The 20,048-nt window shown below is 37.3% G+C and overlaps 1 protein-coding gene across 2 annotated transcripts; it reads left to right on the plus strand.

Moving 5' to 3' along the window:
* Positions 1-739: 739 nt before the first annotated feature.
* On the plus strand, positions 740-19,733 carry LOC117334156 (3-oxoacyl-[acyl-carrier-protein] reductase FabG-like). Of its 2 annotated transcripts, none has more exons than XM_033893626.1 (9): positions 740-873; positions 13,661-13,800; positions 16,448-16,540; positions 17,318-17,456; positions 17,658-17,698; positions 18,002-18,071; positions 18,855-18,891; positions 19,172-19,226; positions 19,356-19,733. In XM_033893626.1, the coding sequence occupies exons 1-9, from the start codon at positions 837-839 to the stop codon at positions 19,536-19,538; spliced, it is 795 nt and encodes a 264-aa protein (XP_033749517.1). In that variant the 5' UTR covers positions 740-836; the 3' UTR covers positions 19,539-19,733. The 2 variants fall into 2 exon arrangements, with proteins under 2 accessions (XP_033749517.1, XP_033749518.1); XM_033893627.1 differs by having other exon boundaries at positions 18,855-18,886; positions 19,356-19,581.
* The last annotated feature ends 315 nt before the right edge of the window (positions 19,734-20,048 follow it).

The raw sequence follows: 20,048 nt of genomic DNA on the forward strand, positions 1-20,048 counted from the left end.
AGAAAAATAGTGGATCTATCTAGTAGAGTAGCGGAAGAGGAGGTAGGTACATTTAAATTATTGCTATAAGTGTCTTTTATTTCGAATTGCCATATTAATAGAGTATTCCCGTACATGTATGTAGCTGGTTTCGGATGACCTAATATGCTTAACTTTGTTTCCTTTTTACTACGTATATAAAATGATAAATGTATTTAACAGTTTCAAGTCTCTTATGTCGTTTACTTTTTATGTTGTACAATATATTATGTCAAAAGAATTTAACCGAAACTGAATATTTAACAATGTAAATGTGTAATCAAAGTGGTCTGAATGTGATATTTCTGTTTACACAGGTTGCAACTGCTGGTGTTTACTGAATATCTAATCTGGGTATTCACTACGTCACTAAATTGCTTGCATTAGGTATGTATCAAGTTGGTAGATCAAGAATATTTATTGACCCTGCCATATTAAAGTGTTTCATTCCCTGTTACAATACGATCGTAATCCAAATACAATTTGTATATGTAGGATACAAGGTTGACTGAGGTAATGCTGTATATTCTCATCATTAGCTGCTTCATATTTTGGCTTCATAACATTAAAATGTAATCAAGATAATCCTTAAATATATATAGCATATGACAAAAACAGACAAAACATGTAATGTCAAAGTTCGACATTTTCTGCCCATGCGCAAACTAAACTTGAAAAAAAAACTAGCTGAAACTATGGTATTTAAAAGATAAATTTCTACGCACCCAACGTTTAGACACGACGGCCGCTCTGCATACACACCAGTCGGCAGTTGATATAGTGTAGGTGATCAAGGAAGACGTCCTTAAAAGCTGGAGATGGAATCCCTCAAGGAGAAAGTCACCATCATCACAGGTATGGTAAATATATGAGCATTGGTTGTCATATTTTAGCATGCAACGGGGTATGACATACATTGGGTGCTCTATCATATCCAGTGGCGCACGTTTAAATACTACTCACCCGGCATACACACCAAGCCGGCGGTTGATATAGTGCACGCAACCAAGGAAGGCGTCTTTAAAATGTCATAACCAAAAGCATGTCAAACATTTAAAAAAAAAAATGCTTATATTTGCAATTTTGAAATTTCATCGTCTTTACGATAAAAATAAAAAATAAGAAGCAAATAAAATGAAATGAAAAAATTCTACGCATGCGCAAATAAATCTCTTGATCATTCCAGTGGGTTCCAGCGGTTGTCATAGGCAACCAGCTAAACAATGACAGTAAACAAACTAGTTTCACTGATAAACCGACAATTTCAATACTGATATCAATATCAAATGCTTTAATTCCAATTGTTATGTAATATCGGCCAATAGTAATGTTTGATAGCAATATCTTTCCAAAATGTGCAAAATGACCCCTTGAACTCTGATCAATACTGAGCAGCCTAAATGCCAATGTCAATGCAAGGATATATTATACATTGGAGTAAGTAGCAACACATAAGTACTGTACAGTGAGAATGTTACTATATAGAAATATCTTTTGTACTAAGATGTCGAAGTATATATTATGTATATTTAACTGCCTTGTGTTTACAATTAATGAACAATTATTTTAGCTATATCTGTATTATCTGTGCGTAAAAAAATATAGCAATGTAGGTTTTTTTTAAGGTAACGCTATGTAACCCTGGTATTATACTGCTCGGCTAGAGATATCTTCTTTTTACTCGATCAGTTGAGCCTAAGTCTAGTAATCCAGAGGTCGCGGGTTCAATACCTAACGGAGGCAGTGATTTGAATTTTAAGTAACCATGCGCTCTATTACAATGCTGTCCATGTAGGGTCTCGGGAATTATACTAAGCGTTAAAGCATCGCTGTAACCCGTGAAACTCGAGAATGAGTTCTTCCCTGGAGAGTTAGCATGTAACCCTGGTAAATGCTAGCCGCAATAAAGCGCTCGCCTAGAGAGATCTTCTCCTTAGCTCGATCGGTTGAGCGTAAGACTATTAAGCCAGATGGCCCGAGTTCGATCCCTAGTGGATGCAGTGATTTACAGTCAAACTTCGATGTTTCGAAGTTCAAGAGACTTGCAGAAAAACTTCGAAACAGCGGGACTTCGAATTATTCAAGGTTGACAATAGATCGACTATTTCATGATAATGACCATAAATCTTATATGGCTGTTACATGTCCTCGATGTCGTAGTGTCGATCGTCACCTGTCAGTCTCACATTGAAACGTTTAGTTGATTTACTTCAAACACAACAAAATAAAAGATACTTTTCATCCGTAAAGCATTTTGTCAATTAAATAAGGATCATTTTTACAAAACAATTATGTATATCACAGTTTACATTGAATATTGAATTAATAATGCGCTCTGTTACAAAATTGATTTAGAAATCATATATATTGTTATGATATACCCGACGTACTGTTTTAGCTGTTGTCTGTTATATCAGTACAGAAGAAGAAAATCTTTTGGCTTAAAACGAAATCACGGTCAAAACGTTATTTTCATTTATGTACGTGTTAAGTACCTTTCCTTTTCTGTTTCTGTGCTATCCCAATATTGAAAGTCGATCCCTATGTCCAGCTTTACCACTCGATTGAAATGACAAACAAACCACCTCACTATAAATCTAGTGCGAATTTTTTAAAATCATCATGTGACTGTTTTGAAATTGAGGTATTTTCATTTGTAATCACAAACACACGATGACTAAAAGAAGTATTTGACCCATTTGGCCATGTTTCTCTTTGTTGCGGAAGGTGTTACCGTTACTTACAGCGGTCAATTTACGCGGAACGCCATTTTTGTTTTCAAGTGTTCTTGTTTCTTGTGCGCATGCGTTATATCGTGTAAAATTTACATAACCAGACTGTTGATCAACGAATTGTGATTTTGATTAATAGTTGATGTCTGTATGTGCAGATATCATCAGAATCAAATGGTCATTGTTCAGAAGGTTATATATACATTTCCTACATATATACCCAAAAATATGAAAAATTACAAAATAAAAATTAGTTTACCAAATCTAGTTTCAAGGAACACTTTAAAGATTATCGCCTGGCTAACTGAAACTCCGTCGCTATCGCCACCCACGGGAAATAGATTCTGCAATTTGCATATAATCCCATCGCACACGTCTTTTCTATTTTGTACATCACGCATTTTATTCCCAACCATTTACATGATTTACCTCCCTTTGCCCTCCCTGCCTAATGCAATACGTATACATGTATATAAACCCATAGCTATACTCTTCTCTGCTCTCCTTATTCTTACTCTGTATATAAACTCATACCTAGACAATTCTCTACTGTCTAATAACCCATAGGTATACCCTTCTCTGCTCTTCTGTCTATAAACCCATCTCTATCCATTCTCTACTCTACTGTATACAAACCCATCTCTATACACTTCTCTACTCTACAGTCTATAAACCCATCTCTATACACTTCTCTACTCTACTTGTCTATAAACCCATCTCTATTAATTCTCTACTCTATCGTCTATATACCCATATACATCCCTTCGCTACTGTATATACACCCATACACTATGTAGCCTTATGTGTGTGGGCAAACATCACACGGACAACTTGTATAAGTTTCAGGTTTAATCAGAAGGCCTACAAATGTATAAACATGACATGAATAACGGACACGCGACGATGGACATAACATGAACGTAAATAACCAAGACGATTACATGTACAAATGTAGGATCTTCAATAAAATAACAAGTAATATGATCATATATTTAGAAGACTTACCAGGGACGGATGACTGGTACATTGTAACATGTTGTCATGCTGAGTGCCGTGTCTGGAATGATGGAAAAGTGTGCTGGTGCAGGGTATTGACAGGTGTTTAGCATGCGCACACACTCACCTGCTCACTACAATGACCAATCAGGACAACTTCCACACATACCTTACATTCCAATGCATGACGCAGTATGAGGCGCGGGAACTTACCTGTTGGTCAGTCAACCCTGACCTGTGTTATTATATAACACAATATATATATCCAACTGGCTACATACTCCCCCTCCCTGATGAGATGGCTCCTGGCATCTCAATTAATACCACGTAGGATCAGTTTTAAAACAGATACATGGCATGCTGAGCCAGCAATTGTTCTAGAAACAACTGCAATTAAAACTAGGGTCCACAATTTACAGTTATATTGGGATTAACCCACTAGCCTTAATGTAACCAGGGCTGGTAACACCATGGTGCTACTATATAATACAGCAAAACAAACCGGTATACACTGTAGGTTGACCTAAACCAATCTTTACAGATAGGGTTTTGAATCAAGGAGATATCCAACACGGTTCACAGTAAGAACCAAATTATATGACCTTTTCAGGTAAAGGTTCATGTCCAACATAGCCACGAGTTGTGCGGTTGGGCCAGTCCCTACCAGCACCATCATGACTATAAGGTGACTGCATGAACAGTAAACAAAAGTAAATCACATATATAGCTAACATGAAACGGTGATAGTTAAAAAAAACAACAACGATGAAATAAAAATTAAAAATTATTACCACACCTGGCTAGGACTTCTCTGGAGGTTGGGCCAGTCCCTACCATCCAGAGCGTTATGCCCTACAGGTATGGTTAAATATCAATTGTAAAATGTATATAAAAATGTTAAAATACTCATTTCATCACAGGAATGTTTTAACACAGATCCATAATCATGGTTTACTTCAGATCTAGATTTTGTAATGAACACTGCAGAGGAAACACCCACTGACCATAACGATCTGGAGGCTGTCTAGGTCTAGCTGACCTTCTTGGTTCAACAACCTCTGAACTGTCGTGTTCCTGGTACACTGTGGACTCAGCACTGTCATTAAGGCTGGATACCGGACCCTGATGCAAGTCTCTCGACAGATTAGTGAGGTCTGCCAAACTTGATCTCTGTTCAAACTCATTTTCCGTTATCACGGATATTGGATCGGAATTGTTGAACACAGGTTCTTGCATGGAAGGGTTTGGTACTCTCTGCAACTTCCGGGGATGAGTTGGTCTAGCAGGAGGTAGCTCAAACTCCGAGTCTGACTCAGAATCAGACTCTGAGGATGATACTGGTAATGTGGGCTCTGCCCTTCGGACAGCAACATACTTTGCAGGCTTAACCTTTCGGTTCTGCGAGTTAGGAGGAACTTCCATTGGAATGGAGTTAAAGGGAAGTAGCATGTTACGGTGCAATGTACGGTTACGACCTTTGCCCGATTCATACTTCACCTCATATACAGGAATGTCACTGTTTGGTATTTTTATCACCACACAGGGTTCCCGTTCCCACCTGTCAGTCAGTTTATGTTTGCCCTTGAGACCTACGTTCCGTATCAGTACACGGTCTCCTATTTCCAGTTTGGAGTTCTGAACAGAACGGTCATAGCGACTCTTGTTCTGAGCAGATCTCTTTTTAGCTTCACTCTGTGCGGTTTTGTAAGCATTTTCCATCCTAGTTCGCAACTTGCCAACATAGGAGGTGTGATCAACCGCACCCTGCTGACCTGGTTCAGTACCCAGGAATGCGTCCACTGACAACCGTGGATGCCATCCGAACATGAGGTAATGAGGAGAGTACCCCGTGGCATCGCTTTTGGTTGCGTTATAGGCCTGGACTAGTGGAGCTATGTACGATTTCCAATCAGCCTTTTTATCTTCATCAAGGGTGGCAAGCATCCTAAGAAGAGTTTGGTTAAACCTTTCCACAGAACCATTTCCCATTGGATGATATGGTGTGGTCCTGGTTTTTTTCACACCGGCCAGTTTGCAAAGTTCTTTGATGATCTTACTCTCAAAGTTGCGGCCCTGATCACTGTGTATTCTCTCAGGAAAGCTATAATGAACAATAAAGTTCTCATACAAAGCTTTCGCAGTTGTCCTTGCCGTTTGATTGCGACAGGGAACTGCCTGAGCATACCTGGTGAAGTGATCTGTTATAACCAGGATATCCTCTATTCCACCCTTGCACTTGTCTGCTGTGAGAAAGTCTATACAGACCAACTCCATAGGGTGGCTAGAGCTGATAGGAATAAGTTCAGCAACAGGTTTAACTGGTGCTTTTCGTCGTACACAACGCCCACAAGTCTCAACTTTATGGTTCACATCATTCTCTAGGCCTGGCCAGTAGAACCGTTGCTTTGCCAGCCAAAGTGTTTTTTCCTTCCCTTGATGACCAGTGTCATCATGCACACCCTTTAGAGCGAGGGAATGATACTGCTTTGGGAGCACCAACTGTTTAACGTTCTGACCGTCTAGAGAAGCGGTTCGATATAGTATACCGTCATGCAAACTCAATTTCTTCCAAGTGCGAAACATCTTCTGGACGTATACAGTTTCACCCTGTAGCCTTTTCCCCCTGGGAAGAAAACCGGTTCTCAATAGGTCAATAACCCTTGCTATGTCTTTGTCCCGGTGCTGTTGTACTTTCCAGTCGACTGCAGCGAATGAATCGACCGAACCTGTGTCCTCATTGGCCATATGAGAGACAGGATCATCCGACACACATTCCACAAGTGGTGCCACTGTGACTGCTGATTGACAAACAGCCTGAACAACATCAGAACATACAGACATGCGTGAGAGACCATCAGCATCAATGTTTTGTTTCCCAGGGCGATACGACAGGGTAAAGTTATAATTCGCTAAAGCGGCAACCCATCTATGCCCAGTGGCATCGAGTTTAGCCTTACCAAGCACATAAGTAAGTGGATTATTATCAGTGACGACCTTGAAAGTGTTACCATAGAGATAATCATGGAATTTGTCTGTCACCGCCCACTTAAGAGCAAGAAACTCTAACTTATGAGCAGGGTAATTCCGCTCACTAGGTCTTAAACCACGACTAGCGTATGCGATTACTCGCTCCACACCATCCTGTTCCTGATACAAAACTGCGCCTAAACCAAGGCCACTAGCATCAGTATGCAAGATAAATGGTTTTTTGTAATCCGCATAAGCAAGAACTGGGGGACTCAATAGCTTCTCTTTTAAGGTATCAAAGGCTGTCTGTTGGGGTTCCCCCCAAACCCATTCAGCCTTTTTCTTGACCTTAGTTTTACCTTTAGACTTAGCAGTCTTCTTTTTCTTGGTAAGGTCATGACCTTGTAAGAGTTTGTTCAGTGGCTGGGCTATTGAGGAAAAATCCTTTATGAATCGCCTGTAGTAACCACTGAAACCAAGCCATTGGCGGAGCTCTTTTACGTTGTTTGGCCGTGGCCAATCCCTAACTGCAGATAACTTTGCAGGGTCTGTCGCTATGCCCTCTTCAGACACAACATGCCCTAAGTATGTCACAGAAGTTTTAAACAACTCGCACTTAGATGGTTTAAGTTTCAGGCCATGTTGCACTAGTCTGGAAAAAACGGACTCTAACCTTGTCAGGTGTTCGTCAAAGGTACGAGAGAATATGAGAATGTCATCCAAAAATATGAGACATTCTCTAAGATGCATATCTCCCATGCACTTCTCTATCATCCGTTGGAAACTAGCTGGGGCACAGGTTAGTCCGAAACCCATTCTATTAGTTTCGTAAAACCCCAAGTTCCCAACAGAGAAAGCAGTTTTAGGACGATCTTCCTCAGCCACCTCGATTTGCCAGTAGCCGGCTCGAAGATCTAACTTCGAGAAATAGCGGCTACCTATGAGGGTATCAATGGTGTCATCAAATCGAGGAAGCATATATGCATCTTTCCTGGTACGCGAGTTAAGCATCCGATAATCGATGCAGAATCTTAATGAACCATCTTTCTTTCGAACCAGCACAACATTCGAAGAAAATGGACTGTTTGATTCCCTAATAACACCCGCTTCAAGCATATCTTTCACGTGCTGACGGACCTCCTCATACATACCAGGAGGAATTTTCCTGTAAGGCTGTTTAAATGGCCTTTCATCGATAAGATCGATTTTATGTTGTATGATGTCCGTGCATCCAAGATCGAATGGACTGGTAGAAAATGCTTGTTTCCAGTTTCCCAATACTTGACGAACCCTATACAGCTGCTCTTCACTAAGGTTCTCAGTGTTTAAGTTAATACCAAGATCTTCAGGTAAAGACTTGGACTCTGTTATGCTTGGTAATTCAGAAGCTAAATTGTCAACAACCTTAACCTGATTTACAGAACAAATAATTGACTTGGGTTGTATATAGATGGGTTTAGCAGTGAGATTACAAATTTTTACAGGTACTTTCACATTCGATACACTATTTTTCACTTTGAGAACCCGTGGACAAACTGTATACTTAAGGTTAGAGTTATCGGATCTGTTTTCAGTGATTATAGTGGAGGTATCGGGATCGAGTCCTCTGACCATGCCGTTGATTACTGTGGACTGGTAAGGATGAACCTTAAGAACTTTCTTGTTTAGTGACCTGGTGTCGAATGTACAAGAAATGCTATCCACAGCAACCTTCCACTCGGGTGGTAAAGTAAAATTTCCGGAATTCATAAAATCTTTGACAAGTCTTATTACATTGGTACCCATCAGACATGGGCATGATTTATTGTAATCTGTGTCCGGTACTACTAGTACTAGAACACTAAAGACTTTGTCAGACAGGAATGGCAATCGGACATCACATTCTATGAAACCTTTGATCTTAAGGTTCGAACCATTGGCTACTGTCACATCAAGCCCTAAGGTTGATATATCTTGGAGGTCAGGTTCATGCGGCAAAGTTTTAAAAAATGACTCTGAGATAGTAGAGACCATTGAACCGCTGTCTATCAAGCCCTTAACCTGAACACCATCGATGAAAATGTCACCTTCATTGGATACTCCTAAGAGTCTATCCAAGATGTTGGTTTGGCCTGCTGAAGATGATTCGGTCTCCGCTTGGCCTACCGCAGAGACCGTTACTCTTTTGGGTTATCAGAGGATTTTTGTTTGTCGTGGTTAGGTTTACCTCTGTGGTTACCTCGACCACGACCACGACCTCTGCTCTGTCCTTGACCCTGGTAAGATTTGGATTGACCAGACCTAGAGTCCAGTTTCTCCAAAATCTTATCAAATTTGGAGTCAATTTGAGACGACAATTTCTCCTCTAGTGCCTTGAGTTTACGATCAAACTCCTTAGACACATCCGTGACAGATGTAGCCTGCTGCTGGTCAACCTCAGCAGTAACGTTATGGCTCTGAGCTTTTTTCTTCTTTGAAGAATCCTGGCTCTTACAAGCAGTACTTGAGCACAGGTCCAGCTCTTTCTCCACTATTCTTATCTCCCTCAACAAATGGTCAAAAGACATGATATTGTCATATTTATGACGTGTCTGACTTTTGAGGTTATCCGAATATAGAGAAGTCCAAAATTTATGCCTGAGCAAATCATTTCTTGCTCCTTTATCTACAGAACCATTGTCAATGGCTATTTGTAAATATGACTCGAGTCTACAGCCAAATGTAGTTGCAGACTCTTCCGGCTTCTGTGCAGCATTAAAAAATTCCTGCATGATCATACCATGTGTGGCCACCTCTCCAAACAACGAATCTAATCGATGCAGGATATCACGAGGTGATGCCTCACTCCCGAGTGAAATCAAAGAACGCTTCGCGACACCTCTAAGCGAACGACGTATGGCCTGTATTAGGGTACTCGGAGATATGTCTGAATCCATCATCAGACAACGGATCTCATAGCGCCAATCCATATAGGCGACATCACCCTTAAGGGACTCACCTGAGAACTGAGGCACCTTGGGAATATTTTGTTGCTTTGTGGATGGGAATTCGTACAAAGAGGCATTACCCTCTATCACTGAGCTTGTTCTCAGCCTGCGAGTTTGTGTCTCCTCACCCAGTGCAACTATCGCATATTTCCCCAAGGCATTTAATGATTTAATTAGATCTGCCTCAGTCCAGGCCCCCAATTTAACCTCCGGCTGGGCAGCAAGTTCCTCTTGAGGAGATTCTGCCATTGTTGATATATTTATATATATATATCTATATCACAAGTTCTACTATGATGAAGCTATACAGTCCTCAAAAATTTTCAATACTACACGTTTCATCCAACACCTGGCTAAAAGTGGTGAGGGATGGATTCCGTCCTTATATAAAGAAAAACAGACGAACGGCTTGCGTTTGGCTCTAGTATACTTCAACAAGTCCAAGTGGAACCGTACAGAGCTTACCCCAGCAGCTTGATTAACCTGTTGTAGGTAATCGTTCAGGATCTTAATCCTTTCGACCAAAATCGAATCCTCTGTTTCAAATATTTCAGGGTTTTTATGACCTTTAGACTTATTCCACAGCTTGATACTGTATGGAGGTATCTCCAGGAAAGTCACAGAGACTGAAGGAAACTGAGCGATAAAGCTGTTGATTTTGTCAACATTCGATTTCACATAATTTTCACATTCAGTGTTAGACCTCTGTGCTAAGGTTATGCAACCAGATTTGGACTTGTTTGTAAGGTCACAGGTACCAAGCCAAACATACACATGTATTTGACCATAGGTTCTAACAACCTGATGTAGGTTCTTAACTAACCAATTGTAACCAAATTTGAAATCGCCACCTGGCTGGCACTGAAATCTCAACGTGAAGTCATAATCATTGATTAAATCAATGTGCCTTTTTAAGTAAACACCCTTGCTGCTGCTTAACAGTAATGGGGTTTTAACCAAATTTGGAGGGGCTTCCACTGGCCTTGTCAAAAACTTCTCTATCCTATTTGTATTGGACATATAGGCTAAAGATAAATATCACAGATATACTTAAGATGAAATACTACAATGATCGCAAGCGCAAAATGAAAATGATCTTACCTCACATTCTTGTGCAACAGGGTATCAGATGAAATGGGAAACGTGCAATGATAACTTCGCTGGCTGCCCATGCCGACATGATGATGAAATGATGATGAAATGGTGATGAAATGCAATAGGTAGTGCAATGAGATGAAAGTCCCTGGTAAGGTGAAAGAACAAAACAATTACACGAACATTCCAGGTAAATTACAGTCTCGGTACTGAGAACTCATAAATGTATTATATATACCACAGTCAATGAATAGAATGACTAATGCCTTATACTTAATAACCACGAAATTACAGGTATTAAATGAATAATCTAGTGACAATAATTATATATAAGAGTTTTTCAACAATACACAAATTAGTTCAGTAGGTCTACTAAGTCACTCAAGTTCTGTTGCACTGCCATTTCCGGAACAAAATACATGAGTTCAAAACACCACTGCATTTTCGATATCAGTCATACAACACTGTATACCATTCAGCTGGAACTGCGTCACACTCTAGGTAGGAATCCCTCCACTAGAAGATCCAGAAATCCAGTCGGTCGCTTTGATATACGGAAAACGATATCTCACCAGCAGATCCCGGAAATTGTTCCCCGGAAGTTGTAAATCAACGGAGTAGATCGACGTCTCTCTAACGCTTGATTCCGAGGTATATCACTGGGACGCTTACTAGGGGGTTTCCCAATCCACAGATCGCGGAATAGCGAGTCCGCTGTCCTCTACAAGGTTAGCGGTCACTTCCCCGGCCTTCAACCACGTTGGGCGCCATTTGTAGCCTTATGTGTGTGGGCAAACATCACACGGACAACTTGTATAAGTTTCAGGTTTAATCAGAAGGCCAGGGACGGATGACTGGTACATTGTAACATGTTGTCATGCTGAGTGCCGTGTCTGGAATGATGGAAAAGTGTGCTGGTGCAGGGTATTGACAGGTGTTTAGCATGCGCACACACTCACCTGCTCACTACAATGACCAATCAGGACAACTTCCACACATACCTTACATTCCAATGCATGACGCAGTATGAGGCGCGGGAACTTACCTGTTGGTCAGTCAACCCTGACCTGTGTTATTATATAACACAATATATATATCCAACTGGCTACACTTCTCTATTCTACTGTATATAAACCAATCTCTATACACTTCTCTACTCTACTGTCCATATACATACACCCATACACTATATATATACACTTCTCTATTCTACTGTATATATACATACACCCATACACTATACCCTTCTCTATTCTACTGTATATAAACCCATCTCTATACACTTCTCTACTCTACTGTCTATAAACCCATGTCTATACCCTTCTCTACTCTGCTGTATATAAACCCATGTCTATACCCTTCTCTACTCTACTGTCTATAAACCCATATCTATACCCTTCTGTACTCTACTGTATATAAACCCATCTCTATACACTTCTCTACTCTACTGTCTATAAACCCATGTCTATACCCTTCTCTACTCTACTGTCTATAAACCCATATCTATACCCTTCTCTACTCTACTGTATATAAACCCATCTCTATACCCTTCTCTACCCTACTGTCTATAAACCCATATCTATACCCTTCTCTACTCTACTGTATATCAACCCATCTCTATACCCTTCTCTACTCTATTGTATATAAACCCATATCTATACCCTTCTCTACTCTACTGTCTATAAACCCATCTCTATACCCTTCTCTACTGTCTATAAATCCATGTCTATACCCTTCTCTACTCTATTGTATATAAACCCATGTCTATACCCTTCTCTACTCTACTGTCTATAAATCCATGTCTATACCCTTCTCTACTCTACTGTCTATAAATCCATGTCTATACCCTTCTCTACTCTATTGTATATAAACCCATGTCTATACCCTTCTCTACCCTACTGTCTATAAACCCATATCTATACCCTTCTCTACTCTACTGTCTATAAACCCATATCTATACCCTTCTCTACTCTACTGTCTATAAACCCATATCTATACCCTTCTCTACTGTCTATAAACCCATCTCTATACCCTTCTCTACTCTAATGTCTATAAACCCATCTCTATACACTTCTCTACTCTAATGTCTATATACCCATATACATGTATATCCCTTCGCTACTGTATCTATATCTATCTCCACTCAACTTATATAAACCTACATATATATCCTTCTCTTATCGAGTGTCTATAAACCAATCTCTATACCCTTCTCTACTCTACTATCAGATAACTTTATCATTTTGAAAGCTTCGGAAGAATTTAAGAATGGATACTAAGATAACATTGAGTAAGAGTCAACGCAGTGGAATAATTTTCAAGAAAAACCGTCCACTTTTATTGTTCGGTCAAAAGCAGGCGCGAACAACGTCGGCCTCCCATAATTAGGCAAAATTATGAAGAGTTAAGAAAATGACTTTATGACACTAATATCTAATTAATACTTGCAAATGCAGAACATGAATATTTTAACATGTGACCTTTCCTGTATATTGACATTCGTTGTAAATTCGCTTTGTTTTATAGGGAGTAAATATAAAAAAAAATTCAGTATTGATAGAAATAAGTAAAACTCCCCTTGACCATTGTTGAACTTTGCATTGATAATGATTGATAATTCATATAATATGTACTAATGCATATTATGTCGGTTGTATAAATATTAAAAAGAGAGGTCGAAATGTTTAATTATTGGACCTCATTGAATCCTATTTAAATCTATTGAAAATAAAACCCCTATTTCCGACCTTACTTCCAAATATGAGCATTGAACAAATTCAATACAACGCCAGCTTAACTTTCGTTTTTTTGTTGTTTTTGTTTTTTTTTTGTGATAATGGTACTTTCGAAAAATAATATCATGTTTTTCTTATAATTTGATAAAAGGAGGAGCTGGAGGATTCGGGAGAGCTACCGCACTTCTATTTGCTAAATATGGAGCAAAGCTAGTACTGGCTGACCTCAACAACACGGGTGCGGAGGCTGTTGCAGAGGAGTGTAAAAAGGCAGGGCTGCCGAGTGATGACGTAAGTTTGATAAACATGTTAGAGGAACACTATTCTTAGATATCCATCTGATAACTGATCAGATGTGTTAAAATATTTGAAATTCATTTACTTTGTGTAATGTATGAAATTATAAAGTTAGTGCAAACGGTTTCTCAAATAATGTTATAACATTAGAAGGAATTGTTTGTCAAAAATTAATTCAAATCTGCATTTTTTGAAATAGTGTAAATAATCAGACAGCCCACGCATACTGCGGGAAATGGCTCTCAACCGAATTCCAAGGAAGATAGGAACACTGTGTATATGAAATAATTTTTGATGGTGTACAATATTGTGTAAATTGTATCAACTTACAGTACCTAATAATATATATATACATGTGTATATAGACTGATAGTTAGAATGTATCACCACACACTACCTTTTATATATAAATTTATAAGTGACAGGTATTACCTCATACTACTTATTATATATAGATTATAGTTGACATGTATCACCTCATACTACTTATTATATATAGATTATAGGTGCCATGTATCACCTCATACTACTTATTATATATAGATTTATAGTTGACATGTGTCACCTCACACTACCTATTATATATAGATTGATAGTTGACATGTATCACCTCATACTACTTATTATATATAGATTTATAGTTGACATGTGTCACCTCACACTACCTATTATATATATATTGATAGTTGACATGTATCACCTCACACTACTTATTATATATAGATTGATAGTTGACATGTGTCACCTCACACTACCTATTATATATATATTGATAGTTGACATGTATCACCTCACACTACCTATTATATATATATTGATAGTTGACATGTGTCACCTCACACTACCTATTATATATAGATTGATAGTTGACATGTATCACCTCATACTACTTATTATATATAGATTATAGTTGACATGTACCACGTCACACTACCTATTATATATAGATAATAGTTGACATGTATCACCTCATACTACCTATTATATATAGATTGATAGTTGACATGTATCACCTCACACTACCTATTATATATATGATTATAGTTGACATGTATCACCTCACACTACCTATTATATATAGATTGATAGTTGACATGTATCACCTCACACTACCTATTATATATAGATTATAGTTGACATGTATCACCTCACAATACCTATTATATATAGATTATAGTTGACATGTATCACCTCACACTACCTATTATATATATATTATAGTTGACATGTATCACCTCACACTACCTATTATATATAGATTATAGTTGACATGTATCACCTCACACTACCTATATATATATTGATATAGTTGACATGTATCACCTCACACTACCTATTATATATAGATTATAGTTGACATGTATCACCTCACACTACCTAGTATATATAGATTATAGTTGACATGTATCACCTCACACTACCTAGTATATATAGATTATAGTTGACATGTATCACCTCACACTACCTATTATATATATATTGATAGTTGACATGTATCACCTCACACTACCTATTATATATAGATAACTAGTTGACATGTGTCACCTCACACTACCTATTACATATAGATTGATATTTGATATGTATCACCTCACACTACCTATTATATATAGATTATAGTTGACATGTATCACATCACACTACCTATTATATATTGATTATACTTGACATGTATCACCTCACACTACCTATTATATATAGATTAATAGTTGACATGTATCACCTCACACTACCTATTATATATATATTTATAGTTGACATGTGTCACCTCACACTACCTATTATATATAGATTTATAGTTGACATGTACCACCTCACACTACCTATTATATATAGATATAGTTGACATGTGTCACCTCACACTACCTATTATATATAGATTATAGTTGACATGTATCACCTCACACTACCTATTATATATAGATTATAGTTGACATGTATCACCTCACACTACCTTATTATATATAGATTATAGTTGACATGTATTACCTCACACTACTTATTATATATAGATTATAGTTGACATGTATCACCTCACACTACCTATTATAGATAGATTATAGTTGACATGTATCACCTCACACTACCTATTATATATAGATTATAGTTGACATGTATCACCTCACACTACCTATTATATATAGATTACTAGTTGACATGTGTCACCTCACACTACCTATTATATATAGATTAAAAGTTGACATGTATCACATCACACTACCTATTATATATAGATTATAGTTGACATGTATCACCTCACACTACCTATTATATATAGATTATAGTTGACATGTATCACCTCACACTACCTATTATATATAGATTATAGTTGACATGTGTCACCTCACACTACCTATTATATATAGATTATAGTTGACATGTATCACCTCACACTACCTATTATATATAGATTATAGTTGACATGTATCACCTCACACTACCTTATTATATATAGATTATAGTTGACATGTATCACCTCACACTACCTAGTATATATATATAGATATATAGTTGACATGTATCACCTCACACTACCTATTATATATATATTGATAGTTGACATGTATCACCTCACACTACCTATTATATATAGATTGATAGTTGACATGTATCACCTCACTCTACCAATACATCGTTTCAGATTCTCACCGTTGAGGCAAACATCACGAAAGAAGACGACAGAAAGAAAATTATCGAAGACTGTATTTCAAAGTTTGGAAGACTGGATGTTTTGGTAGGAAAAAGACAACAACATAAATTGATAAAGATTGATCTTCTATCTGAAGATATTAACATGATTGATAGAATATGTCACTTAGCAAGGGCGATCACTTACTAATCTGGATTTAACGGTCAAAATATAATATCAAGTGTTTTATAAACTCAGCATTGTTCTCACTTCGTTAGTGATTTTAGGAGCTCACCATTGTCATTATTTTTGTAGCAATATTTAGAGGCTCATCATGGTTCAAATTTTGTAGTGAGTTTTAGAAGTCATCATGGCTGCCATTTTGATAGTGATTGGCAGAAGCTCACCATGGTTGCCATTTTAGTAGGGATTGGTAAAACGTCACAACGGCGCTCATTTTGTTATAATCATAGAGCACAGACGCCTGCATAGAAAATGAAAATTTATAAAAATGATATCAGTTTTATGTGTACTTTGTAATAGGGAAGGCCGAAAACTTCGTCACGAGATTAACGGCACCCCATCTCACTTCAATCGACGGTCAATTACACCGTGCCCACTATATACCACCGTCATTGGGAAACATTCATCTTTAACCTTCTACTTATAGTCAATGATGTGCACAACAGAAACTCTCGTCGACACTTCCAATATGATGTAGGTTTTGAATACGAGATATCGTGGTCTGAATTTTTATTGACACACTCTGCCCCAGGAACATGTAAATACGTAACTGCAACGGTGTTTTCATACACCTCAAAGATTTGGCACTTTGCTTTATCTATAAACTGTTTCTATTTCACGTGTATTTTATGTTTGTAGATAAACAACGCCGGTATTGGACGAATTGCGAGCCTAATGAATACGCCACCGGACGTGTATGATGCTGAGATGGACCTCAATGTGAAGGCACAGCTTTATATGACACAACTAGCAGTCCCGCACCTAAAGGCAACTAAAGGTTAAACACAGCGAAATATGTATTGTTTTTTTAATACAATTTTCATAATGTAGTATAGAGTTACAATTATGTTATGGTAATGAAGTAAACATCTTAACATACAAGTTCCTTATTGATTATTGTGTGACATAGTTATTACTAAGATGAAAATTGTTTAGTGCCTGTAAGAAATAATGTGCAATATTTTCATTGCCATTTCAGGGAATATTGTAAATCTGGCAAGCATTGCATCAGAAGAAGTGGTAAGAACGTATTGTTTAATTGATGACACGTTCACCACCACTGTATATCGATATGAAAATATAATGTCTGTCTTTATGTGGTTTATATAAGAGGCAACTATTGTCGAGCGAAAGACAATGTAACGTTTTCAATTGCTTAACCTCAGAGCACTTTAGAACCTTTTATCTCAATTGGTTTATTCTTGGTCAATTTTTCAATCGTTACAAAACCCAAACAAATTCATGTGGTGTTTCTAACGTATATAGTGATAGAAATTAAATATTTGACAAAATGTCTGTAAATACTTTTATCCTTTTTTTCAGTTTATTGAATTTGGTGTTTACGGAATAAGTAAAGCAGCCGTGGCGATGTTTACAAAAACTCTTGCTTTAGGTAGTATATTCCAAATGCAGATAAAATTTGGAAAATAATATGTTTGAGATTTGACTGTCACGTTTAAGATCAAGGTATATATACCACGATGTAGGATATATGATGCAGATCAGACGTGACATATCAGTGTTAATGGGCGACACATTGAACATCTTTTATCGTAGGCTGCTTGGGCATACAATGTAAACATTATCATATATTTTAATTTCATTTTCAACCAAATAAGTCCCTGTGAATAAACACGTCGACCGTATACCCTACAGAGATGTATGACAGGTCATCAGTAGCTCTGTACATCATGGTATCTCGTACTAGGGCAGTTTTAATATCTAGGATATTTTTTCTCAATATTTGCAGTTCACTCATATAATATAACAAGATTAGAAAAATGATAATTCATCATTAGTATTAAACACTATATTATTGTCAGATATTACAATATCTAACCCGTCCAGTCAATCAGAAATTAATATTTATATCATTGTTGTTTTATTATAATAAACATCATGATATATCATATCTATATGGTTCCACTCAAGCAGTAGCTGATAGTTTTTCATTACTACATATTATTACATATCAAATCTTTTAGTTTGGTGTATATATTCAGTAATACTTTGAAGAATAGATTTATTTATATTAGTTTATACATCCATTCAGAAGAGTATGTAGATTATAGTGATCATGATTACCTATATTGTGATGCAAATGTCTCCCAGAGTTAGTATAAAGTGAACATTCAAATATATATAGTGTTGTATTGTCATTTATTTTCTATTTTAGAAATGGCTGAATTTGGAGTACGGGTAAATGAAGTAAGGTAACAGTGTCAAATTGCATTTGTTTCTGTTAAAAATGAAATGTACCATCGATAATTCATGTATTCTAAACTGCTCTTAAAATGAAATGTTCCATCGATGATTGATGTATTCTAAACTGTTCTTGAAATGAAGTGTACCATCGATAATTGATGTAATCCAAACAGTTCTTAAAATGAAATGTACCATTGATAATTAATGTATTCTAAACTGTTCTTAAAATGAAATGTACCATCGTTAATTGATGTAATCTAAACAGTTCTTAAAACAATGTTTCTACAGGCCTGGAGTTGTGCATACAAACTTCTATGAGGTTCTCCTGGGCGGAGATCGTGAGGTAACTACATTTGTATCTGGTTTAAGGCTTAATGCATTTCGTATGATCACATTTTTAATCATCGTAGGGGGTGCGTTGAACTTAGCTAATTCTAAAATTAATGATAATGTTAGGCATTTTTTTTATTAGAAATTACAGATGCGAATGGAAGCAGAGAAAGCCAAACATCCTTTGGGAAGACTCCCCAAACCAGAGGAGGTGGCAAATGCAATTGCTTTTCTGGCGTCGGACATGGCGTCCTACACAACCGGAAATGCCATTTATGTTGACGGCGGGCGCCATTGTGTTGGGGCTGGGTTCGCTACGAGGTAAAAACCACAAGCAAAACCGGACAGAGTTTCTAGACAGTGATACGATTGTTCAGTGTGAACTGAATACATGATTATTATAAGATGCATGCCTGTATCTGAATGTTGTTAGCTGTTCTTTTAACGGTGTCTGAAATAACACATGAAAAAAGTGTAGTCCATTCAAATATGCTTGAAAATCAGAAATAAATAATCAAAATATTTTTATTTTCGTTTCTGATCATTGTTCAATGTTTCATATTATGAAAAGTATACTAGATAAGATATACGATAGAAATATTTTCACCAAATATAATAGTATCATTAGCCCTTCATACAAGGTAACCCTCCACTCTAATGTGAGTCTCTGCCTAGATTTTGTCAAGGGTCTCAACGCAAATGTTTATCAGTGTTTCAATCTATATTTTGCGCTCGTTTGATCGATTTTGAGTTGTTTCAATATCGGTATTACATGTTAGGTCAGTTAACAGTAATCTTAAAGACACAAGGTAGGTAGCTATAATATGCCTCAGTC

Source organism: Pecten maximus, chromosome 9 (genome assembly GCF_902652985.1).
Source record: "Pecten maximus chromosome 9, xPecMax1.1, whole genome shotgun sequence".
NCBI lineage: Eukaryota > Metazoa > Mollusca > Bivalvia > Pectinida > Pectinidae > Pecten > Pecten maximus.

Coding starts and splice junctions, on each gene's coding strand:
- LOC117334156 (XM_033893626.1), top strand. CDS start 837: ATGGAATCCCTCAAGGAGAAAGTCACCATCATCACAG. Junction 16,541..17,317: donor TTGGAAGACTGGATGTTTTG/GTAGGAAAAAGA, acceptor TTATGTTTGTAG/ATAAACAACGCCGGTATTGG. Junction 17,699..18,001: donor GCATTGCATCAGAAGAAGTG/GTAAGAACGTAT, acceptor CCTTTTTTTCAG/TTTATTGAATTTGGTGTTTA.